The sequence below is a fragment of the Diceros bicornis genome, chromosome 7 (assembly GCF_020826845.1).
Source record: "Diceros bicornis minor isolate mBicDic1 chromosome 7, mDicBic1.mat.cur, whole genome shotgun sequence".
NCBI lineage: Eukaryota > Metazoa > Chordata > Mammalia > Perissodactyla > Rhinocerotidae > Diceros > Diceros bicornis.
In genome coordinates this window covers 31,867,926-31,895,349 of record NC_080746.1, presented here as the reverse complement: position 1 = coordinate 31,895,349, position 27,424 = coordinate 31,867,926, and the positions used below count along the sequence as shown (strand labels likewise).

The window sequence follows — 27,424 nt, the reverse complement described above, 5'->3', positions numbered from 1 at the left end:
CCCTCACAGGATGCTCTTGCCCATTACCTTACTTTTTGCTAACAACTACATACTGACGAACACCAAATGCATCATTTTCGGCCTTCAACCCTCATCCCTCTTCCGAGCTTCAGACTCAAATATCCAATAATCTGTTAGACATGTCTTCTTGGAAGTCTCACGAGCATTGCAATTTGAAACACATTCAAAACTGAATTCATAATTTTCCTCCTCTGCATTCCTTTCCTCAGGTTATAGTACTACAATATAGCTAATTATTCAATACAGAACTTATAACTTATATTAGACTTTTGCTCCCTCAATCCTTATATCTAGTGAATCGTTAAATTCTGTTAATTTTACCTCCTTGATTATGTATCAAATATGTTTCCCCATCTCCATGTTGGTGACTTTAACCTTACTTTAAGTCTAATGCCTCTTTTATTTAAATTAACTTCAATATTTATGAGACTAGTATTTATATATCACAATAAAAGTAAATGGTGCAAAAAGTCTTAAAAATAATAAAGTTGGAGGGCTTATGATTTAAAGCCTTACTGTAAAGCTACAGTAATCAAGGCAGTGTGATATTGGTGTAGTGATAGACATATAGATCATGGAACACTATGGAGTCCAGAAATAGACTTACACATACATGGCCAATTGATTTTATACAAAAATGCCAATTAAATGGAGAAAGGATAGTCCTTTAAAAAAATGGTGCTGGAATGTTTGGATGTCCATGTAGAGACCTTTACCTTACAACTTATATGAAGTTAACTTGATATGGATCATAGATCTAAGTGTACAGCATAAACTTATAAAACTTTGGAAGAAAACAAAGGAGAAAATCTTTATGATGTTGAATGAGGCAAAGATTTCTTAGATGTCATACTAAAATAGAAGAAAAAATTGATAAATTGGATTTCATCAAAATTAAAAACTTCTGCCCTTTGAAATAAATTCTGAAGAAAATGAAAAGACAAGTCACAGACTGGAGAAATTATTTACAAAACATATATATCTGATAAATGACTTGTATCCAGAATATATAGAAACTATTACAACTCAATAATAATAAAACAAACAATCCAGTTTCAAAATGGGCAAGAGATTTGAACATATCTTCCATGAAAAGAATACATATAGAAGGCCAGTAAATAGATGAAAAGATGCTCAACATCATTAGTTATCAAGAAAGTAATCCCCTTGTTTTCAGTATGAGGCCTCATCTTAGTCCTTAGCTGTGCCTGGTAATCCCATCCAGAGCTTCTCTGAAAAGTAACCTTTTCTCCAGTCTTCTGTTAGTCAGGAAGGGGAGTGGTATGACTCTATGAACTGCATATTTAAAATTTTTTTCTTAATATTCTTTCGAGACTTCAAAAAACATCAGCTATTCTGTAATTTTCTTCAACCGCCTAAAGCATCCTCTCATAGAGCCTTCCAACTTGTTTCATTCTGAACTGGATGCCTCTTTGCCTGGTCACAGCTGCTATCCTGAGATCATTCTTCATCATCATCTGGTCTACTCCCTTATTTCTGTGGAGTCTATCCCCGAAAGCTTCTTGAGAAAGCTTATATGTGGGAGATAAACTTTGAGATCACACGTATATGAACCTTCTGCTCTGTCCTTGGTTGATTATTTGGTGCTGGGAATAGTTTTCTAGGTTGGAATATATTTTCTTCAGGACATTGATGGAATTGTTTCATTTTCTTCTAGCTTCTGTCATTGTGATTAAAACACTCAAAAACTATTTTAATTCCTGATCCTTTTGAGATAACCTGTTTTTTTCCCTCTCTTGAAATCTTTTAGTTCTTTGTTTTCATTGTTCTGAAAGTTATGATCTGCCTTGGTTTAGGTTTATTTTCATTCACTGTGAGTTCTTGCCACCTGAAAACTTATCTCCTTCAGTTCTGGGAAATTTCCTTCAATTATTCTGTTGATAATTCCTTTCCCTCTATTTCTTTGTTCTCACTTTTTAGAATTCTTATTATTTGGACTTTGGACTTCCTGGTCTGGTTCTCTAATTTTCTTACCTTTTTTTCTTCTCTTTTTGCTGTACTTTCTTCAAAATTTCCTCGACTTTATTTTCTAGTTCTCCTATTGAGTTTTTCATTTCTGTTTTCATATTATTTCTCAGGAGATTTTTTTAACCTCTAAATATTTCTTTTTGGCAGTGTCTTTTTTGTTGTTTGTTTCATTGTTGCAGTATCTCCACTTAGCTCTCAGAGGATATTTTATGAAATTTTATTTTTCTCAAATGTATTTTATTATTTATTTTTTCTTGCTTGGTTACTTTATTCTCACTTATTCACAAAAGAAACTTGCCTTTTACGTCTGGTCATCTTCATTGGAAATCTGAGTAGGAAGGGGACTTATGTATTGTGAGCTTCATAAGAGGGTTGTCCAGACTGGTTTGAATGACATAATCAAAAGAAGATTTCACCTGATATGTCAAAATAAATCTATTGGCATATGGGAAATTTTCAAAAGCAGTAACATTTCCAGATAATTCATGGTTATGTACACATTCAGTGTTTCCAGGATAATTTTATTGAGTACCTGACCTGGTAAGTGATATATCAGAAAATCAAATGTAATTTTCATACTGTAAAACTTTAGCATAATTTTTTTCTCAAGGCATTTTGGAACCAAATTAATATGCATATTTATTTAAAGCAGCCAGCCATTTTTATTGTTAAAAAATATTTGTCAAAAACTTTTTACCTTTGAAGAGTAGTTTGAAATATGAAAAAAAGTTGAAAGTTACATAAAGGATAATACTGTTGATGATTGTATATTTACCAAAGGAAATATTCAGCACTGTGAGTGCCTGTGTACTCTCCAACTAGTGAACATTAGTAATATACGTTGACTACTGTGCTGTTCTTTCTCTAGGTTGTTCTGAGAAGAGATTTTTCTAAGACCATAGCTAATTGTGTTGCCTAGCAGAGACTCAGAAGAATAACTCTACATCTCAAATTATAAGTTAATAATTTTTCTTAATTATAAATAGCAGACATTTATGTTATTTTGTAAAAAAGGTACAATCTGTTGAGACAGCTTACATACAAACCATGCGACTTCTAAAGCTTGCAGCTCTGGGTTTGTGACATAAGGAAAGTACAAACTAAATGCTATAAGAATGCAGAATAGGCTTAACTTCCAATTGGAATAGCAAGTTAATAAAAGAAGGAACACATAAGCGGGGCCTTTAAGGAAGATTTTGATGAGTGGAGATGGAGAAAATAACTTTCCTGATTGAGGAGTGATAGTAGAGATAAAAAGGTAGAAATGCTTGTGGAATATGGGAAATTCCAGTTGAGCTGGTTTATAAGGTACCCGAAGGTCAGAGTGAGATATAAGGAAAAGTTGATTCGTTCAGTGATTCTCAATTTTGGCTATAGATTGGAACCACCTAAGATGTCTTTAAAATTTCTGTGCCCTAGCTACACTCACATTAAGTATATCAAATATTTGGCAATAGTGCACAAGCCATTAAGTTTTTAAGCTCCCTGAATGATTCTAATATGGTTGAGAAACACTGTTGTAAGGACTCTTGAAAGGTTTCTTGACAAATTTCCTCTTTGGTTTTTCAATTAGTATAAATAAACCAAATATAAACATTCATAATATTCAAGCGCTTTTTACATATGTAGGACCCTTGATTTTTGCATTTATAAGCAAAGAGTTCATGTTATTGATATATACTTTAGTGTTCTTTGAATCTTTACTAATTTTTGTTCATATGTTTGCCATCATATTATTGTGTCATGATTTCAGTTAATTTTTATCTAAAATAAAGTATAGAAACACAAACTTCTAATATACTGTAGTCTCTAACAATTATTAGTCTCTATTATTAGAGTTATAACAGAATTTATTTTTAATTTTCTTGTTTATGAAATGAACATAACAGTACTAACCTCTCTGGGTTGTTTGTTGTAAGTGTTAAATGTGTAATATGATCACTTTCTAAATTATGCATTACTGACTTGTATGATTTTTATATAATAAACATTTACTGCTTTGCTATTTAGAAAAAAATAAAACAAATAAAGCATAGAAACTTGCTGATAGTAAATATAGAGTAAATTATATCTTTGGTTTCCCAGGCATTTTAGAGTCTCATGTCAATTAACAGTAGAAAAGCATTTCATAGAAAATATCATTTTAAAATAACATATTTTTGGTATCATGCTTTTAAATATTGAGTACATTACAAGTGATTGAAATGCCATTTAAATATTCCTATAGGACGCTAGTGAGCAAAAGACAGAACTTGAAAGACTAAAGCACAAAATAGCAGAAGAAGCCATTAAAATTGAAGAAAGAAAAAGTAAAATTGATGATGAATTAAAAGAAGTACAGGTAAGTTAAAAAAAGAAAACATTGTAAGGCCTTTACATTTTTGACTACCAATTGTCTATATGAATTTAAGCATTATTTCCTCGTTATTTTCTAATAATATGATTAAATGTCGCTTTCAACCAGAATATTGTTTATAAATAGAAGCAGGAAGGAAAATATGCCAGGAGAAGCAAATTAACTGATGAGAATTAAAAATAATCTTTGTTTTCCATGAATTATGTTATTTTGACTGTAGAAGAAAAAAATGTATCATAGGTAAATTAAGACAAACTCTTAGGCTCTTTTTCTCAAGAATTAGCCAACTAGTTTTACAATATACAGAGCCTCTTGAAAACGGCACATTGTCTCAAAACAAATTAGATTTTCCAAGTTGACTGTCGCAGTTATGGTGGCAAGAACTCTTACTTTCTTAACTTGAACGTTTTGTACTTTGTGTGTTTTAAAGCATTTTGATATTTGAAAAGAAAGGATATTAGTGACTAGAGTCATTTTTAATAAAATGACAAATATTCAATAATTTGTAAAGAGTTAATGATTTTTTCAAATATATATATATTTTTTTTTTTTTTCAATTATATTTTTTGAAAGTAAAAATGTGCCCCTTTTTGTCTTTTAGCCTCTGGTCAACGAAGCTAAACTAGCAGTTGGAAACATTAAGCCGGAATCTCTTTCAGAAATTCGCTCATTGCGTATGCCACCTGATGTAATCAGAGACATTCTTGAAGGAGTTTTAAGATTGATGGGTATCTTTGATACATCCTGGGTGAGCATGAAAAGGTAAGTTTTTGAATTTGTGAAAAATGTTATTATTTCATATTTTAAAATATTTCTCATATTGCTTCTGAAACTAAACTTTGACTAATTGCCTGGTTACACACTTTGCCCTGATATTTCAAGATATCCTATGCAGTCATATATCAAGATCTGTATTTTCCTTTCTCCAAAAGTGGTGGTTAGAAGTGTCAAAAGAGGGGCCGACCCCCTGGCGTAGCAGTTAAGTGTGCGCACTCCGCTGCTGGCAGCCCAGTTTCAGATCCCCGGCGCGCACCAATGCACTGCTTGTCAGGCCATGCTGTGTCGGCGTCCCATATAAAGTGGAGGAAGATGGGCGTGGATGTTAGCTCAGGGCCAGTCTTCCTCAGCAGAAAAAGAGGAGGATTGGCATGGATGTTAGCTCAGGGCTGATCTTTCTCACCAAAAAAAAAAAAAAGAAGTGTCAAAAGAGGAGAAAAGAATGCCTTAAAATCTTTAAGAGCATCTAAATATCCTCATTTTTTTGGTCCTCCCATGGTACAGAGCATTATGTTTACTGTGATTTACCGATGAGGAAAATATAGTCATTATTCTCAGAGTCTTGTAGTCTTGGCAGAGACAGAGAAAGAGCAAGCCCCATAAATAATACTAGAGAGATGTACACTAGAAGAGAAAAGGCTGAGTATTAACTAAATATGCAACCATACAGCCTCAGATTTCACAATATAGCAATGGTATTGTAGTTAATGCTGATATTCAATTCCATTTTAGGATTTAGGTTAATAGTAAAGTCCTTTTTCTATTTGGAGATGGGAGAAGAGATTTAAGTTGAGGGAGTACTTTAAATAACTTTCTTAGAAAAGTGTCAGAAAATTGTCTTGCATAGCTTAGAACATGTGAGTACCCAGTAGTTCACATAAGGGGATGTGGGTAGAATTGGAATTCCTTCATTTCACTGCTCCTGGGTATTCACAGAACATTAGAAAAACTGTTGTGCATCGTTTTGGAGTTCCTCCTTGTTGTCTATAAAAAATGATGGATAGTACATTAGAAACTTACATACTTTAGTATCCTATTTTTTTGTTAACTAATAGATCGAAAGTATTGCATACACTATTTGTTAAATTGATATTTTTGGCAGAAATAGCAAATTTTATTTAGCCTCATTTGAAGTTATATGCTTTAATTTTAGTTTCCTTGCCAAAAGAGGTGTGAGAGAGGATATAGCAACCTTTGATGCACGAAATATTCCAAGGGAAATAAGAGAGAGTGTTGAAGAACTTCTTTTTAAAAATAAAGGATCTTTTGACCCAAAGGTAATTTTTAACAATTATGCCATAAATTCCCTTTCTATACTATATAATATTCTGCTTGTTAAAATGGGATGACTTTTCGTTATTGATTGTTTAGATTGCCTAAAAACTAAAAGTTAAAAAAAAAAAATAAGCTGAAGTTATTATAGGTAGGAAGCATTCACCAGCAGAATTAGGTACCTAAACTAGAATCCAGATTTGTTGGGGGCAGGGGGTGCAGATTTATTATCTTAAGGGGTTTTTGAATCTTACTATTGGCTATCCAATGGTGAGTTCCCAGTTTATCATTTCTTAACTTCCAACTTGCCTGGTATGCTTTTCTTTCTTACTGTATACTTGTCATAATATAACAGAATCTGTGTTAGAATACTTGCGTCTAATTTCAGTGAATAGTTTAAATTCCATGATTCTGGTATTTTTTTGGATCCCTTATTCAAAATGTTATGTAGATCTTCTTTGACACAAAGTTGCTTTTCTGTAATAAAGATGTAGCCCGTGTATAGAAGAGAAAGAACTGATGCTTGAACATTGTTGTGGACAGATGTATATTCATTAGAAATGTGACTGCGTACTTATGTCAATAAAATATCATTATATTAAAGATTGTGTGTGGTTCAAAAATATTTATTTTGAAGAACAAAGTAGAGAGTATCTTAATCAAAATAGCAATTCACCTTATTTTAGCTATAAACCCAAAACTTCATTTTGGGAGATAAATTATTAAATAAGTACTTAAGTAAAGAATACTAGAATTAACTTTGCTTTTATCTGAAATTAAGTTAGATTGCTGGATAACTTCTGATGGATTTTTCCAGAATGCTAAGCGTGCCAGCACTGCTGCTGCTCCTTTGGCTGCCTGGGTTAAAGCAAATGTGCAGTATTCCCACGTCTTGGAACGAATTCAGCCTTTGGAAACTGAACAGGCAGGATTAGAATTGTAAGTGAAATATAAAATATAAACAATTCTAACCTTTATTTATTTTCATCAATTTTATGGCTTAATTATGTTAGGATTTATTTCTTGTCTATATCTAAAAAGACACCTCACAATGTTAAAGCATATAAAATGAGTCAATTAAATACAAATTAAATATTAAATAGACCAAAAGAAGAAAAAGCAATTAGAAGGAGACAGATAACAGAACCAACTCATTTTTTTTTTTCTTACCATTATTATGTTATTGGAAGGATGCGTTGGTAGAAGTGCTTTCGGAAAGATCTAAAGTTTTGTAAAGGAATAATATTAAAGTACCAAAAGTAGGTTTTGGAAATTGAGGGCTTTTATATTTGTTTTCTCCTTCTAAGTTCCAGGAAATGTTTAGTATGTATTTTCTAAAACATTATCTGGGCAGGTAGGGGGAAATTTTAACCATTTACTTTTGGAGCTTAAAATTTCAGTTTGCTGTTATTACTGTTGTTAAGTCAGCATTGTATTTTAATTTCATTTGTTCTATATGTAGGCTAAGAGGTGTATTATCTTCTTGATTGTTCAGTTTTTGACATTATCTGTTCTCATTCTGGACAAGGAGATTTTTAGCTGCCTAATCTTCTTAATTTTCTCAATATAATTATATGAAATTTTTGTGTTAAATCATATCAAATGTTTATATTACTTTAACTACATAAATATTTTTCACAGCTGAGACATATCATGTTTTATGAGTATACTTTCTTATATACCTTTTTGTTATTCTTAATATTAATAATTGCTTTATTTTTTTCAATTGATCATTTTTTTCTATTTACATATCACATATTTATCCACAGTCTTTTTGTCAGACCCTAAAACATATTCGGAATGTGTGTGTTCTATTTGTTTTTTCTTAGCATTATCCCTCCTAGAGCCTTTTGGCCTCCTTCGGATGTGGATTAGTTCTTCCCTAGGCCTGCAGTTTACAGCTATTATCTTGAGATTTTGCTTCACCATTATTGTGGAGATTACCTTTGTCTCTTTTCTAATTGTATTCTTTTATTATGGATCCCTGTCTTTCTTCCTTAGTTTAGTCCTTCATTTTTCTAGAAAGCATCCTCCACACTAGCTTCCTAAGAAAGGGTATATGGGATGAAAAATATCTTGAGATCTTGCATGTCTAAAATTATCTATATTTATACCATTATATGTGATCAGTAATTGGGCTGGGTTTAGAATACTAGGCTAGAAATAGTTTAATCTCACAATTTTGAAGGCCTTATTTTACTGCAGTGGTCCCTAAACCAGCAGCATCAGCATCACCGGGGAACTTGTTAAAAGTGCACATTTTTGAGCTCCATCGAGACTTAGTGAATCAGTTGTGCTGGGAATGAGGCCTTAAGTCCGTGTTTTGACAAACCCTCCAGTTGATTTGTGCAGTGCACAGTGACCGGCTATTTGATGGCAACCTCTCAATATTTGTGGGTATTTTACAGGGGAGGAGGTCAGTCATTTCTCTAGAAGAATCCCCATAGCTTCTGCCTAGAGTGTGGGTGAGGGTAGATGGGGGTGGGTGAGGGATATAAGCTTGACTCCAGGGATGTGTTAAGAGGATAGTCTGCTGTCAGTGGAAGAGGGAATCTGAGGTCAAACTCTTTATAATATTGACTATTGAACAATCCTCTGTATTTACTTCTATTATTATCTTCAGAGGTACCTGTTGTCTACATTTCCTGAGCATTTTGAAATGTTTCTTTTGGCTTCTCTTCCTGCAGTCATTTAACTTATGGCGTTTTACATTCTGGTATGTCGGTTATCACCTTTCAAATTTTATTAAAATTACTCCTTTTCTCTTTCATTCTGTTTATCCTTGTGCATGTATATCTTCTTTATTCCTTTGGTTTTATTTTGGTAGGGTTTTAGAAGGGATCAAAGATAAATGAATATGTTTGCTCCACCATTTTTATCCAGAAATCTACATGCACAAATGTTTTTAAAAATAGAGTCCTGAAAGTGGTATGGTTAGGTCAGTGAATACTTTTAATTTTAGCATAGCTTTTCAAATCAAATTGTAAGTAAAGGTATTATAACTACTGAATTATTAACAGTCTTCATTGTCATTTATTTACTGCCAGATTACATTTTAAGATGGTGTCCCTGCTTTTTGTTGATATCTAAAATAGAATGACTTTTATAAAATTGAATTATATTTTAGAAATTTGAAGAAAACTGAAGACAGAAAAAGGAAACTAGAGGAGCTTCTTAATTCTGTTGGTCAAAAAGTTTCAGAACTCAAAGAGAAGTAAGTTTTAAAATGTCTTTTGGATATTGAAAACATACCTTAACTGATTTTTTAATTTTGAATATCTTGGTTATAATCACTATTTTCACTTATTTTTGTGATTTATCACTCCACAATGGGGAAGGCTGTAAAATAATGTAGAAAATTTTCCTTTAAAAATTTTTTTCTGGTAAGAACAAAAATATTTTAAATCTCCATTTGTATAGCTATCACTATATATATTCCCAAGCATTGGAAAATTGAGGAATTAATGTAATTAAATGTAAAGATGAATTCAATGTAATGAGTTAATGCTGAGACTGTTTACATTTGGTATTCTAATTTCTTTATTATTTTGACTTTATTTTATTTTTTAATTAATTAATTAATTTTTTTTGCTGAGGAAGATTTCCGTGAGCAAACATCTGTTACCAATCTTCTTTTTGCTTGAGGAAGATTCTCCTTGAGCTAATATCTGTGCCGATCTTCCTATATTTTGTATGTGGGTTGCCACCACAGCGTGGCTGCCAGTGAGTGGTGTAGGTCCACAACTGGGATCTGAATCTGTGAACCTGGGCCACCAAAGCAGAGCACACCGAACTTAACCTTTAGGCTATGGGGCCGGCCCTGACTTTAAGATTTTAGACTCCTTTATTTCAGATGATACTATAGGACCACCTATTCTATAATCTTCCTGAGGGTACTTGATCATGTTAAAAGAATTCTGTCCTTTTAACTTTGTACTGTTTTGTGTTGAAAAAAATATTCCTTCATGCAAATATTATATTCAAATTTAAGGACCATTTACGAATATTATTAATCTTAAAACCTTTCATGTACCTCTGCGTTCCTATGATTGCTATTTATTATAGGATAGAAAATATTGGTGTGACAGTTATTATAAATGTGGGAGCATTTTCCTTTAAAAATTGTCAAGGTTGGAAAACTGGAGAATATGTGATTAAATATAGTATATGTTATCATTTGCTTTCAGTTTTATGAGACTAAAATTTTTCTATAAACACGTATTTTTTATTTCAAGTGGTGTGTTACATTTCCTTTTTTTCTTATGGAAGAAATACAAATTGTTATGCCAAGAAAGAAATTTATCAAATAAAAACTGTGAATTTTTTTCTCCATATAGTCAGGAAACAATTATCTCTATTTATATTTGTATATATTTACTTATAGAGAAAAAAACAAACCAACAAGAAAACCTCAAACCCATAAATCCATTATTGTCAATATTCCTGAATATTTTTTATGTTAGAGATATAGGAAAGAAATCACATCATTTTCTTCCAGGTATAATTACAGAAGTATAACGAAAACGGTGTAGTCTTTCCATTGTCATATGGTCAGAATCAGTACACAATATTCAACTGATTGTCAAATTTTTGTTGACTATTTAGCATATGGTAGCAATGTTTCAATTCCATTTATTAGTCATTTGCATGTGTCAGGTATTGCGTTGGGCACTTTACATCTTCTATTTTGCAGAGTGGAAAGCTGAAAATTAGAAACGTTTATTTGCCTAAGTTGAGCAGCTAGTAAATGACTACGCTAGCATGAGATCCTAGATTTGTCTAACTTCATAAAGTTCCTGTTCTTAATCACTACACCATGCTATCAATAGTTTGAAAGGATTATTATGAAAACCTTCAGAATTAACTTTTAATTTTAAGTAAAACAGAATGACATTTTCCATTTTGGAGTCATTATCAAGGATGAATTAATGCTGGTTAACCTGCAGTTACTTATCATGATCCTTAATTAAGATTTAATTGATGCTAGGTTGTAAATGACAATCTTATTTTCTTGTGTATTTACAAAGAATAGGAGAGTTGAACAACAAGCATAGTCTATTGATTTTTAGATTCTAATTTGACAGAGTTAAGGAGACATTTGCTATTTTTAACATAATTTGTACAGAAATATACAAGTCAATTTAATTCAGCAAATATTTATTTCAAAACCATGTATAAGGTGTGGTATGAATTGTTGAGGTGAATGAAGTTGTAGTCTCTGTTTCTGGATCTAGAGCAGTGCTGTCCAATGGAACTTTATGAGATGATGGAAATGTTCTATGATCTACGCTATCCACTATGATAGCCACTAGTGATATGTCGCTCCTGAGCACTTGAAATGTGGGTGAGAAGATTGAGAAATTGAATTTTAAATTTTATTTCATTTTAACTAATTTAAATTTAAATAGCCATATGTGGCTAGTGGCTACCATATTGGACAACTCAGTTCTAGAGTTTTATGTCTAGGGGAGGAAGGAATAGGACACTTAGAGAGGCAATAAAATGTACTGTCAAGTGCATGGAACTTAATATCGGACACACCTGTATATGAATTTTAGAATCTCTACTGATTATTGGTGAGACCTGTGCAATAATCTTTTTGGATCTAAGTTTCCATATTTGTAAAATGAGGATTATATTACTTATTTTGAACTGTTGTTCTGAGAATTAAATGACATGCTATTGTGTGTGTGTGTGTGTGTGTGTGCACGCACTTGATGCATAGCATAATCCTGGGCATCTTGTAGGCATTTACACATTTGTTGAAGGACTAAGTAATCCTGTGAAATATTACTATTCTATTTAATAACATAATAAATTTGTACAAGTATATGTATATTTTTTTTTGCTGAGGAAGATTCACCTTGAGCTAAAATCCGTTGCCAATATTCCTCTATTTTGTATGTGAGCAACCACCACAGCATGACCACTGACAAAGGGTGTATGTCCATGCCTAGGAACTGAACCTGGGCCACCAACGTTGGAGTGTGCCAGACTTAACCACTAGGCTACTAGGGCTGGGCCACAAGTATTTTTTAAGGAAAATGATTTAAAACAAAAGTTATAAACTTTGGCAAATGGGCGTATAGGGATGGAATATATATAATGGACTGGGTATTTGAGGTGAGTTTTCAAATTTTGTTTATATTTTTGATAGGTAGATGTTTGAGGGCGTTAGAGTGAGGAGTGAGGTAGGGATAAGGAAGGAGGCTGGAAGATATAGGCAAATGGAACATCCTGAAGAAGGGCACAGCAGATAAAGGATAGGGCATTTTCTGAGAATATAAAATTCTTCAGATGTTGACATATCTGGACTGGAATTGAATGAAATAAAACTGAAAAGGTAGATTGGATCTCTTATGACAAGGCCTTGAATGTCCTAAGGAGAAGTTTGTACATAATGTGGTAGAGTATCAAGGCCCTGTGAGAAGGCTGCACTTTAAATATGTGCCAGTATATGTGTCTGTTCTATTAATGATATTTTGGACACAAATATTATCAGTATTATCATTGATTAAATTCTCATATAAAAGGTCACTTTACTACCTAAGGATAATTTAATCAAATCTCTGTTAAATCTCTTTGCCTTTGATTAAATTTTGTTTTCACAGATTTCAGAGCAGGACTTCAGAAGCTGCCAAACTTGAAGCTGAAGTAAGCAAAGCCCAAGAAACAATTAAAGCTGCAGAAGTCTTAATTAATCAGCTCGATAGAGAACACAAGAGATGGAATGCACAGGTTTGTTTGGGAGGGAGAAGTCATGAAGAGGCTTCCTTTAAAACAAAGGAAATCTATAATGTAATGTATTTGTTAAAAAAAATAAAAAAGAGAGAAATATCCATTAACTTTTAGCTGGCTTAAGATAAATGATCTAAATATTAATGGCCATTATGTGAATTAATCTTTAAGCAAAATGTCTTCATAAGAATTTTAGATAAAGCAACCTATTCCTCTCTTAGTTATCTGTGTTACTGAGGGGAAGGGTAGGGACGAAAATGAGTTAATGGAAAATTTAGTACTCTTTAGAGATTTTTTGAATTTAACTTTACTAGGACAGGAATCTTAGGATTTGACATTGTTAGGCATTTATTTCTTCTTGAAATACTCTGTTATTTTGACTTGGTTAAAGTATTGTCTCTTGGTTTTTTGTTTGTTTTTTTTCTTTAACCAGTTAGATGCCCCTATAACCCTCCACTGGATTCTCCTCATCTGCTCATCCAATAATGTTTGATTGCCCTTAGTATTCCCTTCCTTGGCTCCTTTCTCTGCAACTATTCTCAGATTATCTCATCCAGTCTTAAGAATATCACCTATACTATGATGCTAACCAGAGCTATATTTCTAGACTGCTGAGTTTTAAATTCGTATTTCCAACTACACTTTAGATTTTTGCATTTAACTGTCTCAGGAACTCAAGCACAACATGTCTAAATTACGTGTTTTTCTCATCCCAAATCTCTCATATTTCCTCTCTTTCATAAGGCATCTTTCTTCTAGGCGTCAAAACTAAAAACATGGTTGTCTTAGACTCTTCTTTGTTTCGTTTGCAAGTATCCCTCATTTGTCTTCTATCCTTAATGCCAATCCTTTTCTTTTTTTTGCCTTAATTCTCCTCACTTGTCTTTCTGCTATCTGACCCCTTAATCTGGTTTCTTCTTCATTTGTCAGCTGAATTATCTTTCTAAAACTGAGTCTCATTACGTTACTCACTGCCCTGTTTAAACGCTTTCAATGGCTCATTATTACCACAGGTTAAAACAAAAGATCCTTTGCATGGCATGGGAAACCTTTCACAGTCTTCCTCCCTCCAGTCAACTCTGACATCCTTTTTTTCATTTTTTCTGTGTTGCTGCTCTTTCTGCTTAAGCTTATGCTTTAGCCACACTGTGCTTTTAACTAGTGCGTCTCTGTGCTTTATCTTTGTTTTTATCTTTGTATCTTAATCATATTTTACAAAGTGATGCTAATTCACAATATTTAACTGTGATTGGGATAAAAGTTCTGCTTTCATTAGAATCATTAGGAACTATCAATGACAAAATATGTTCATCTTTACAAATGTTTTGGGATTTCCTACATTTTTTTAATATCAGGGTCTGAAGTCTTGATATTTTTACGTTTTGACAATTGTATTCAAGACAGGGGTGACTACTTTAAACCAATAAATGATTTTTTTCTACAGTCAAAACTCTAATTTATGAAGCTGTCATTTTTTTTTCTATGTTAGAACATATTCATACATCATTCTCTCTCTTTTTTCCAGGTTGCAGAGATAACAGAGGAATTAGCTACTCTTCCTAAAAGAGCTCAACTAGCTGCTGCGTTTATTACATATCTTTCTGCTGCTCCTGAGGATCTGAGAAAAACCTGTTTGGAAGAATGGACCAAGTCAGCTTGTCTTGAAAGTTTGTATTTAGTTATTCATGAATTTGAAATTTCAATATACCAAAAATGCATCTTTTGATTTTTGTCATTTTGCTTCTTTTAAATGAGGAAAATTTTCTCTTAAGTTAAAAGATACCATAGCTACTTTAGATTTGCCAAATTCTACAAATGTTCTGAGAATTGTTTTGTTATATTGATTCCTCTATTCCTAAAATCACTCCATGAAACTGAGACCACTGAATTATTTTTGATATTGCATGAATGCAGTTAAACATTTTATTACTTTAATTTTTACAGTAATTTCGTATCATAAGGTGAGATGTAGGAACTCCAAAATACCTTGTGAATTTTGTGGTTATCACAAATTGTCATAGTTGTGAAACATTCATTTAGTAGAAGAAATATAACTTAACTGAGTTCCATTCTTTTGCATTTTTTTAAACTTTTTTTTTTCTTAGCTTCTGGTGCTAAATGGGAAAGAATGGATTGAATGTTAAGGATGGTCATGGGACTTTTGTTTGAGTATATTTTAAATAATTTTATTCCCTTCCCTTTGTCAAGTATAATAGCATTGTAATGAAGTATTATTGATTTCTCTAACTTTTCAGAATTTGATCTGAGGAGATTTCTTTGTACTGAAAGTGAGCAGTTAATTTGGAAAAGTGAAGGCCTACCATCAGATGACCTTTCCATAGAAAATGCTCTTGTTATCTTACAGGTAATTAATCAATTGTATTTTTCTCAGTAGAAGTATTTCTTTTGAAGCTTGTTCCAGGAGGTACCTTCTTCAACTTCTTATGCTTTCGTAGTTATTCTTTTCTTAGTTACATAAAAGTGAAAATATTTTGCTAATGAAAATCTATGATTTGGTTGGTAAATCTATAATTTTCAGTATAATTTATTTTTATTTTAATACAAAAGTATAAACTACAGTGGCATTATTTTGATTGCAGACTATTCTAAATTGAACTTCCTAATAGTAATAGAAATATTTTAAGGATACCTGATTTATTTGGTTGTATAATTCCTTCACCTAGAGTACATGATTTTTTTTTTTTAATTTTATTTTGTTTTGCAAAACAAAGTTATACAAAGTGAAGATGAGATAAGTGAGAGGTGGGTTATAAGTTAGAGGTGACCATATGCATATTTTTATGTTTCCCAAAAGTCACTGTTTAAACTTGAAACTATTATAGTATTGTTAGCAGGGAATGTGAAAACCAAATTCCAAATCATATATGCAAGAAAGTCGTTTCTTTGAATGAAGTTTGATTTTTATCATTAACTTGGTTTATCTTTCTGTTATGGAGCTTAGAAGACAATTTTTTCCCCCTTGGTAATGTGATTTTTTTTTCTCTTCTTTCTATCTCAATAGCTTATACTCTATAACGCCAGTTTTCCCTTTCCTCTCTGCAGCCCCTCTCTCTGCTCACACACCATTTCCTTATTCCGTAAATCTATAGTCTCAAAAAAAGCATGAACATTAAATGCTCTTCTTTAGGTAATGTAAGCTATAGTTTCATAGGATTTGTGTTGTGGGCCCCGTTCATTCCTAGATAGTTTAGTTTGATGAGGCCTGTTAATCAGCTGGTAGACTTTGGCTCATGACACTCGTGTCTTAACCATTAGACAAGTTGCTGACCAAAGATTAAACAGTTTTGCCTTTCTTTAATTTGATTGGGCTTGTTTTTTAATTTATTTTTTAAATATTTTTCATCATTATTTTTCACACTAGAATTACCAATCTAGAACTCTAAATGTGTATGTAAATAGATTCATTACATTATAGCAAACTATGTGCTTTTTACCATATTTGTTATTTCTTCCCCAAGATTTTGTAATCACCTCTTCATTTTTCAGTAATCCAAGAAAGCAATCATTTGCAGATTTAAAAAACACACAGTTTAAGTATTCTTTTTTTATTCCACAGGAAATCTGGGGGGTAAGCCTTGGGGAAAAATATATTTATCACAATAATTTTTATTTTTTACTGATGGTAGTAATTGAAAATATTTACTTTTGTATTCTGAATTGTCTTTCATGATGAATATAGAGGAAATAGTTTTTGAAATTAATTTTTAAAATAAGCTTAGATTTACTTTGCATTTAATATTGCCAAGTTTCTTATAGATACTTATAAATATTTATATGACCAAACAAAAACTAGTTGGAAAAATTTGTTATTTTGTTGAAGTGAATTTACCATTATGGTCAACACTCCACCTCAGTTCTGAAGTAGACTAGATTTAGAATAAGCTGCTATTGGTGAGGGTGTGATTGGGTAGCACATGCCTCTAACATCTTCTCATTAACATCACCATGTGACATGTGTGAAGTTAGAACTCTAAATATATACAGATTGGGTTTCTGGAACGTCTTCCCTGAGAAAAAATGGCCAGGCATGATGAATAGAATGTATTTTTGATTCAGAGATGTATCACATCTAGAGCTTTTCTGATATTCTCCCTCTCAGTGGAGGCTTTCCCACATTCCAGGCCTCTGGTTACTCCATCATTTATTGGTACTAAGAAAAGCCTTTTGTGTTCAAAATTATTCCTTTGTTTGTCTTACAAAGGTGCTTGAAATTCTCAGATTTTTTGTTAAGCTAACTATTGAAGTGCATGTATTGTCTAGGAGAAGAAATAGTCAAATAATTATCTACCATTGGCCTTATAACAAGAATTAGTTTTATTACATTAGCAAAAAGCTTATATGACCTGTGACCTTGAGGGGCAGGGGAGGAACTTATCCATGGAAATCATATATCCTAAATTACTTGGGAAATGATTTACACCTATTGTCCTGATGTAATTGTTAATAGTTTTCCTTTTACTCTCAAAAGTGTCCTGGTTTGGGTAATAAATTCTATGATCTTTTTAGTATTGTGGGACTCAGTGGATAATGGAGAGCATAAGGCTACTAGAAACTATGGAAAAGCATGCAAAAAGGAGGTGGAAAAGATGATTAATTTAAATTTCACACCATTATAAAAATTTCTTAAAGTTTCACAATATTATAAATTTTTCTTGTGAAGCTATGTATTGAATATTTAGTTTATTATTTATAGACATTTCAGTGTCAAATTAGTTTTCTTTAAACCACTCAGGATTTCTGAAATTATTTTTCTTTCCTGCCATTCAGTGTATGCTGAGGAAATGCAAACTAATTTGATATTAGTCTAAAGATATTATAAAGGTAAATCACATAGGGAAAAGTTTTTCAAATAAACCCCAAATAATAATTATAATCAACACTTATGCATTACTTACTATGTTGGGCATGTATTACTATTTAATAATTAATAGAGGTAAAGCACTTAAACACTTACCTCATTGAATCAACCCTATCTAGTAGGTACATGTATTATCCCTTTTATAGATAAGGAAATTGAAGCACAGAAAGGTTAAGTTCCTTGTCCAAGGTCACATCACTAGCAAGTGGTAGAGCCAGGATTCAAACACTGCCATCTAGCCAGTCTGTGCTGTTAAACTGCCTGTCATACATGTGGGTGTGTGTGTTTCTGTGTATGTTTAAACTTACTTATTTTCGATTATTCCTATTAATGTAATTCTCCTTAGCTAATCAAGAGATAGGCTTTAGTTTTATTTATAAAACATATTTCTACTCTTATTATTAAATATATATTATTAAAAATAAAATTATAGAGTGTCCTAGATGTTTTAAAAATAATCTCTTTCAAAAATATCCTCTGTCCAATCTTTTTTTTCCCCAAGGAGAGAAGAGTTAAAATAGATATTGTGTATCTCTAGCCTTTGACCTGTATGCTGAGCTCCTGGCCTGTAGTTCTAACTCCCTATTAGATATAATTATCTGGAGCTTCCTAGGTAGCTCAAACTCTGTCCTTAAATTAATCATTGTTTGGTTTTTTTTTCTAGTTAAGAATCTTTCTGTGGCCAAGTACAGTACATTTAAGCAAAAAAAGCAACTTACACTTTTAAATAACTGAGATGTTCAAAATATTGGGACTAGCTTCAGGATTCAAATGATGTTACCAGGACATCACTCTTTCTCTCTCCATTTTAAGAGATGGATTCATTCTCAGATGGATTCTCTCCACCCTGCATTAAGGATGGCCGTTGGTGATTCCAGGCTCATCATTATCAGAGTTTATGTTCCCGGACTAAAGATATGTCTTCACCTACCCCACATCCCCTGGCATTTATGTCAGTCCCCTAAAAGGATTCTGATTAGTTAGCTTGAGTCACCTGTTTGTCGTTTTGTACAGTACTAGATGATTGATAATCCCATCAGCAATACACTGAGTGGGGCATGCAGGGTAGGCAAACGGAGCTATCCACTCTAATAATCTCTTCTCTTCCTCCCTAACTTCCTGTAATCTACTTCTCTTTTATTTCCTACCGGTAGAGATGTCACAATCTTGGCCCAGTAATGCAAGCTGCAAATCTGCACATCATTCTTACTATGTCCCTTTAATTTTTTTTTTTTGTTGAGGAAGATTTGCCCTGAGCTAACATCTGTTGCCAGTCTTCCTCTTTTTATGCTTGAGGAAGATTAGCTCTAAGATAACATATGTGCTAATCCTCCTCTATTTTGTATGTAGGTTGCCCTAGCGTGGTTAACAAGTGGTGTAGGTCCATACCTGCGATCCGAACCCACAAACCTGGGCCACGGATGCAGAGTGTGTGGAACTTAATGACTACACTGTGGGGCTGGCCCCTATGTCTCTTTAATTTTACATTCAGTTTGTTATTCAGTGAGTCTTGTCAAATCTATTTCTCAAATATGTTATGATTTTATCCTGTTCTAACCATGTCCACTGCCAGTGGATTCCTTTAGTCTTTCCTCATTTTGTACCTGAATAAATACATTACTATAGCAGTTTGTCCTATGACCCCAGTATCACTTCCTTTACTACTGTTGGAGTGATATTTCTAAAATGTTAATCGGATCATGATAGTCCCTAGATTAAATATTTCAGTCACTTTCCATTGCCTGAAATATAAAAATTTCTTTATCTATAAACATGGCATAAGAAGCTGTTCATGATCAGGAAGACCTCTATTACTACTGCCATTTTATTTGCATCATCTTTGCCTACACTTTTTTACTCCAACTATGCCAAACTACTGTTAGTTTTCCAGATGCTTGCAGGCTTTGTATTCCTCTCTCCATCATGCTGTTGTCTTGCCTGAAATGCTAGTTCACTTCTCTGTCACGCTAAGTCCGATTTATCTTTCTTGCCTTAGTTTGACTTGAATTGCTTCCTGGCATCTTCCTCTGACAACATCTGTGATCCACCTGTAGAATCTTGTGTACTCTTTAGTTATAGAATTTTCATTTTTTTCCCTTTTATTGGATGTAAACTCATTTGAGGGTAAGGGAATGTATCTTATTAATTTCTGTATCTCTTACAATGTCTTACTGTAGTAGTTATTCAACATGGTAGATGAATGAACACATGAATGAATGAAAGTTCAACATTTTAGGATCTGTTATAATTTGTTAAATGTAGAATTTAAGTACATTTAATCTTGGAACAAAAACCTAGAATATACCTTAGAGATTTTGTCTGAGTCTCTCTGGAGAAGTGTGAATAAGAATGAATACAAACTTATAAAGTACTCTTTGAAAATTTTAAGCGTATTTTCTTTGCTAAAAACATGATTTTTTGAAACATCATCTTCTCTTTTTTTAACTGCATCAGATCATTGGTTTGAAATCATGGGTAAGAACTTCTTTTAAAATTGAAAATAATTATTTTCATGGTTAAGCAAAATCTAGTAGACTTGCGAAATGTTTGCTATTGAATGCTAGCATAAAAGTAGATCTAAAACCTAGGTGTAGGAGTTAGTAATACTTAAGAGGCTGTTTACCAACCACCTCATTTTGCTAGGACTAGCACTTTTCTCTGATGGAGCAGTAAGTGAAACCTCTAGAAATAGATGCTGGGGGAAGATCATACAGTAATGTGACACTGGGGGAGCTGTGGTGGGGGAGTGAGTAGTGTATTCTGAGTGCAAGCAAAAAGGGGGTACATTGGAGAGAATTTTAAAACAATGATAAAGCTGTTTCAAATCAGTCAGCTCTTTACTATCACCACGTGCTGGCAATTTTAAACAATGTTGCTGATAAAATGCTGTTGGTCCCTGGGGCAGATGGTCCCCACATCCACCTCCTTCTTGGTATGTCACTGAAATAACATCTATGTTCTTATTAGATATACCTCAGTTCTAAGTCTTCATTTTACTTTGACTTTTGTGAGTTATAGCATACAACTGCTTTACAGTTTTCAAATAAATGTGAAAATTTTAGAAGAATTAGGTCAGTCGTCGTTATTTACATCTGATTTACTACGTAACGATTATTAGATGACTTTTAAATTTATCATATCATTTATTGATATATTTACATATATTTAAATTTTTCATTTTTATATATAAATATACATAATTGGCTTCCTTTTATCTGCTAAGTGGCGTTATGTGTATAGGGAATTTTCACTGGTTTCTGACTTTCTATTTGTTTCAGAGTTTAATTAGTGCAGGGTCTTCTGTAATGAATTTAGTTCCTGGTTCATTAGATCTTAAACTGTAACTTATGTAATTTTCTCTTCTAGGGCACTCCTTTTGTAATATTAACTATGTATGGCTTTATAAGAATTAAGGTCTTAAATATAAAGAATTATATTGATCATTATTTCAGCAAAACTTTTATGATTAGTTCATACTTCTTTTCTAAGGCTTTTGTGGTTTATTTTTAACCATAGAATATATATATTGAGGGAGTAACTTGATTGTATATTTTAAGAGCCAAAAAGAGAGGTACAAATGGCATAAGATTGGGACTAGGGCTCTTGCTTAATATATTATTAATATACATTTTCTATATTACTATGCAGTAAATAGGAGTATACTTACTGAACTGTGGGTAAGTAATTACTTAATATTAATTCCTGATCATTGTAAAATTTATTATTGTGGCCTCTGGTGCAGTTAAAAACTGCACCTTTATTTCCTTGTTATGGTTGTATATTTATTTTCTCCAAAACCTGAGAGAAAAACTCACCCAGTAATTGATTCATAATTTTTAGGAAATTATTTCCATTTTTCCATTGGATGAAAGTGTATAATCTTTTTTTTTTTTGAACTAGAGTCGAGTTTGCCCATTTCTTATAGACCCTTCTTCCCAAGCTACAGAATGGTTAAAGACACATTTGAAAGACTCACATTTGGAAGTTATTAACCAACAGGTATGTATTACTTACAGTTTAGATACCAACTAGTAGTGGCACCTTATGGTGCAAAGAGCTGTGGGTCTGTAATCAGAAAACATAGATTCAAATCTGAGTCTATAACTTACCTGGTGTGGGACCTGGGGAAAGAAATGTAGCTCTCTTAGCTTCAATTTTCCCATTTGTAAAAAGGGGATACGAATATTTGTTTGATTCCTTCTATGTGCTTGGCATTAATCTAAGCCCTGGGAACTTAATAGTGAGCAAAGTAGTCACAGTTTCTGTCTAGTAAGTTAGAGAGACAATTAAATAAGCATTTATACTAAAGTATGATTAAAGACACAGGTATAGGATCCTATAGAAGTAAGAGTTACTAACTTAGGTTGGAGAAAGCCTCCTGGACTTTTAGCATACTTGTAGTTTCTCTCAGTGCCTCTTACAATTTGCTATTCCTATAACTCACCAATGAGCATCGTTGATGTGTCTCAAGATTTGATATATTGGTCAGGTAAATGTAATCATAGTCTTTTGGGTAGTGACTTCTCACTGTCATATTTATCTTGCTGAGAAATGTTTGGGGTCGGATTTTTTTTTTTGAGGCCTAATGTATGATTAATTTTCATGGATACTCTTCAGGTGCTTGAAAAATTACCTCTTTAAAACGTACTTCACTTATAAATTGGGAGTATTTACCTCATTTGTGTATAAGAATAATTGTAAATTAGATAATACATAAAATACTTTAATGTCACTTATGGTTTACAGTAGGAGATCTTGATAATTATTACTCCAAATATTTAATTTTTTCTTAACCACAGTTGGAGGCCTAGAGTGATGTTTAAAACTACTCTTTTCCTAGCCAGAAAGCCTCAATATTCTTGCATCATTATAGAAATTTGTCTAAAGGTTCTTTTCACAGTGACTAGACCTATCACACCAAGAAAAGTTTACTAGAATGTATCATCTTGCCTTTCTTCTTCTGTTCAATGTTTGATTTTGAACATAACCAACATAGTTCTTATTTATATTTGGGTGATAACTTATTGCATATAGAATTTGAAAATTTGTTTCTGCATCAATTTGAAATTATAGTAGAAGATTAAAAGGTTTTTTTTATTGTTAATGTGAAACTTCTTATTTTTCTTGTCTGTCTATTTAAATTATGTAGGAAATTTATTCAACTAAAATGATTCATCACGAAGTACTTATAACTAAAAAAGCAATCATGAATAATTTGACATACATTATTGACATACGTATTAAATTTTAAAATATTCATGTTATTCCTGTTAACATCTTGACTCATTATTTGTAAGGACCTTTGTAAATATTAAGGTAATAAAGGAATTAATATGTATTCTTTTTTATTCTCTTAGGATAGTAACTTCATCACAACTCTTGAGTTGGCGGTACGTTTTGGGAAAACCCTTATTATACAAGAGATGGATGGTGTAGAACCTGTTCTTTATCCAATACTGAGACGAGATCTGGTTGCTCAAGGTAAATATTTGATAATTTCCAGAAAGTAAGTATTTTTGAAATTTCCAAAGTAATTGACTTCATAGCTAACTTTGCCTTTTTTTGTCTTGCCGCTGAATGTGAGGAAATAGAAACTTTTTTGGGTGGATGATGGTAATGTCATGAGAGTCTAGTAGTAATAGCAAGTAAACAAATTCTTAAAGTGCCTTTATAGAAGAGACACTGTGTCTGCGGTCTCCAAGACCGCTTCCAGGTACAACGTTTTACTAGGAAGACTCATAGGACTCAACATATTCACACTCATGGCTAAGATTTATTGCAGGGAAAGGATAGAAAGCAGTCAGCAAAGAGAAAAGGCACGTAGGGTGAAGTCAGGAGTCAAGAAACCAGATGCAAGCTTCCAAGAGTCTTCTTCCATCGGACACAGATGTGACACAGGATGTGCTTCGTTCCCCCAAGACTGAGTTTTGACAACACGTGTGAAATGTCTACCAAGGAAGCTTATTAGAGATTCAGAGCCCAGAATTTTCAGTGGGGGCTGATTATGTAAGCACATTCTGCCTAGCACATAGCAAAATTGCAGACTCCCCAAAGGGAAGCAGATGTTCTGCATAAACCACATTGTTTGTGCAAACAGTTTAAGCACAGTGAACCACTCTTATGTGATCTGGGAATGGTGAGAATCCTCCCAAAATCCAAATTCCCAGATGCCAGTTATGGGCCTACCTTGCAAGCAGGACTTTCTAAAGATAGCAGTCTCAGGACTGCCACGTTACCTCTTTTCTGCAAAGTCTAACCCAGACTTAGACGAATAGAAAGTAATGCTTTAAACTCCAAAAGCTTGTCATGCAAAGTATATATGTATACATACATAGACATGTACTTATACACATATACGTACACATACTTACACCATACACATTGCTAGCACTACAAGGTTTATATAGAAAATTGGAGTTACTGGCGCAAAGCAGAGAAATAGCAAAGCACGCACTATTTGTTGATCACCTATTATGCCACAAATCGGTATGCTTGGCCTGGCAGTGGTTGATATGTTGTGAAAAGAACTCTAGTAGCAGGACCTTTGCCTTTGTCACTTGGAGTTACCTTCCAGAGTGTAGTTTCTGGTCTCAGTCTGTTCTTTATTGGTGCTAACTCAGATCTGTTGAGCTAGCTCTTGCTATGCTATCTTATGGAGGGGGGTATGGTGGAAATGAACCTTTGGGGCCGTGTGCATTTGGCTCTCTTAGTCTGTATTCTGGCTCTTGAGAGCTCATTAAATATAAACCATGAGCTCTGACTGGTGTCAGGTTTAGCGGTATCTGTGGCGTTGTCTGAGAATGAGTGTTGACAAGGTCCCCTGAAGTTGGATTTGGTGAAAGTGATATATTCCACATCATGATTGGTTTACATTATGAACCACTATTCCAGATAGTTGCGCAGGGTTGTTTGGGTCAATGCGTTTATTTCAGAATTAGGAAAAGAGAGTTAATCTCTGCCCTCATCTTACTTTCTCTGCTTTCCTCCCAGGGTTGGATGTATTCATGTCACATTAGTTGAAGTCTGTATCCTCTTTGAGTATACTTAGATTGTCCTTTTCCAGAATGTTGAGTTCCTCATGAATTGCCGTTTTGTCATTATACATTTCCTTTGGGGACAGAGGATGGTTGTCCTAGAACCACATAAAACACAAAGTTTGTGTCCAATTTTGTTTATATCCCAGTGTCCCTAATCTAAGCAATATGAACTGCCTTTCTATATACTGAGGTCAAAGCAGGCACCAATAATAGAATAGAATATACTTTTCCTTCTCAAATTTATACTGTTCAAAAATCCCCTCAAATGTGTGTTGGTCAAAAAAGAAGAGCGAGTTACTTTCCTCCTCAAATTGTCATTGTTTTTTACTTTATGGTTCCTGTATCTTCAGCTAATTGTTATAGAAGTCACACGGCATCACAATGAATGTACTCAATTAATATATTCTTATATACAAGCACCCCAAATATCTATATGTTGACCAAGAAAATAAAACAAAATGTACTTAAGCCTGATCTAGATTCAGAAACCAAGGTAGTAGACATATAAGTTAGGACTACCCCTGGAAAGAGAGCAGGAGACCAAATCTTGTACTTGTGTCTAGTCATTCTGTCTTCATATTTCTCTAAAGTGCAGTAAAGATTTTGTGTCCAGAAAAAAAAATTGGTCAAAATTAATTCCATTGTAGGTTAACTCCAATGTAAATCAAGACTTGTACAGTTAAGACTATGTTGGACTTTATAGTTGTACATCTAGTATTTTCTAAGAGTAGGATGTGGGGCCATCTGCATTTGGCTCTCTTCAGTCTGTATTCTGGCTCTTGAGAGCTCATTAAATATAAACCATGAGCTCTGATTGGTGTCAGGTTTAGCGGTATCTATGGCGTTGTCTGAGAATGGGTGTTGACAAGGTCCCCTGAAGTTGGATTTGGTGAAAGTGATACCCAAGGGTCTTTTTTAGACAATAAACCATTTACTTTGAAATATATTTTTAAATGTTGTATCAAAATAATACACGCATCAGTTACAAAATCAAATAATACAAAATGGCAGTGGTGTTCTGTCCCTCCCTTCCTCATGACTAGTCCTACTCACCAGAGAAAACCAGTTATTTTTCTGTTTTAACATTTTATTGAAATATATATATGTATGTATGAAATATATATATGTATGCAATATATATATGTATATATATTTATACAAAAAATATATGTATACACACACACATAAGTATACACACACATAAGTATACAGCTTATGAATTTTTACAAATGGAATACACCTGTATAAGCACGCAGGTCAAGATATAGAACTTTATCAGCACTCCAGAAGCCCCCTTAATTACCACTCTCCCTAACAAGGGTAACCACATTCCTGACTTATAACAACATAGATAAGTTTTGCTTATATTTGTACATTGCATAAATGAGAAAGAAAAATGGAGTGCCTGACTATTGTGGGCTGGGAGCGGGCTTGGCTCTAAGAGCTTGGCCATGGTGTTCTGTTGAACATAAACCATTTCATAGCACCAACATCAGATGGGTCACTCTGTGACCATACTCATGTCTGAGTGCAAAAACAAGAATACTTTCCACATCACAAAAACAACCAAACATCCTCCTCTCCCAGCTAATTTGAGTGACTCCTTCTTTTTTACCAATTATGACTTAGTCTCACTTCATTTCTTTCATCTCCTAGATAAAAATTAAGAAGATACCAATCATAGAATTGTCTGCTCTTTCTGATAGCACCCATGCCCCAGCAAAACTACGCTTTCTTTGAACCATTCCCAAATCACCTAACATAAACCCAAATCCTATAATAAGCATCTCAATACCTTCTTACTGAGACAATGCACAGTTTCTCTTGGTGGTCTATCTTTCATGGCAAATTGCCAGTAAACCTGAGCTGAGGCCCTTTAAGCATTGGATATATTTTGTTTTCTTTGTATTCTATATTTTGTGTATGTGTCAGCTTTGGTTAAATTGTATTTTTTTTTTAGGTTTGTCTATTTAGGTTCCTCTATTTTATCCAAATTGTCAAATGTATTGGTGTGTTTTTTATATAATGTTGTCATAACTTTTTAATTTGTATTGGTTTTGTAAGGTGTCCTTTTTCTTGATATTAATAATTTTATCTCTTTTTCCTTGATGAGTCTTGATAAGGGTTTGTCAATTTTGCTAATCTTTTCAAAATACCAACTTTTTTTTTTTTTTTTGTGAGGAAGATCCGCCCTGAGCTAACATCTGCCAATCCTCCTCTTTTTGCTGAGGAAGACTGGCCCTGGGCTAACATCCATGCCCATCTTCCTCCACTTTATATAGGACGCCGCCACAGCATGGCTTGACAAGCGGTGCCTCGGTGCGTGCCCGGGATCCAAACTGGCGAACCCCAGGC

General features: G+C 33.3%; 1 protein-coding gene across 1 annotated transcript in view; it reads left to right on the top strand.

The window, feature by feature from the left end:
* The window catches only part of DYNC2H1 (dynein cytoplasmic 2 heavy chain 1), a 292,655-nt gene that overhangs the window by 92,929 nt on the left and 172,302 nt on the right, over positions 1-27,424 (top strand). The window contains exons 56-65 of the mRNA XM_058545326.1: positions 4,238-4,351; positions 4,968-5,128; positions 6,297-6,420; positions 7,233-7,354; positions 9,543-9,629; positions 13,027-13,153; positions 14,679-14,820; positions 15,409-15,518; positions 21,933-22,031; positions 23,390-23,513. Of these exons, the coding sequence (XP_058401309.1) occupies positions 4,238-4,351; positions 4,968-5,128; positions 6,297-6,420; positions 7,233-7,354; positions 9,543-9,629; positions 13,027-13,153; positions 14,679-14,820; positions 15,409-15,518; positions 21,933-22,031; positions 23,390-23,513 (1,210 nt within the window). The remainder of the gene's footprint in view (positions 1-4,237; positions 4,352-4,967; positions 5,129-6,296; positions 6,421-7,232; positions 7,355-9,542; positions 9,630-13,026; positions 13,154-14,678; positions 14,821-15,408; positions 15,519-21,932; positions 22,032-23,389; positions 23,514-27,424) is intronic.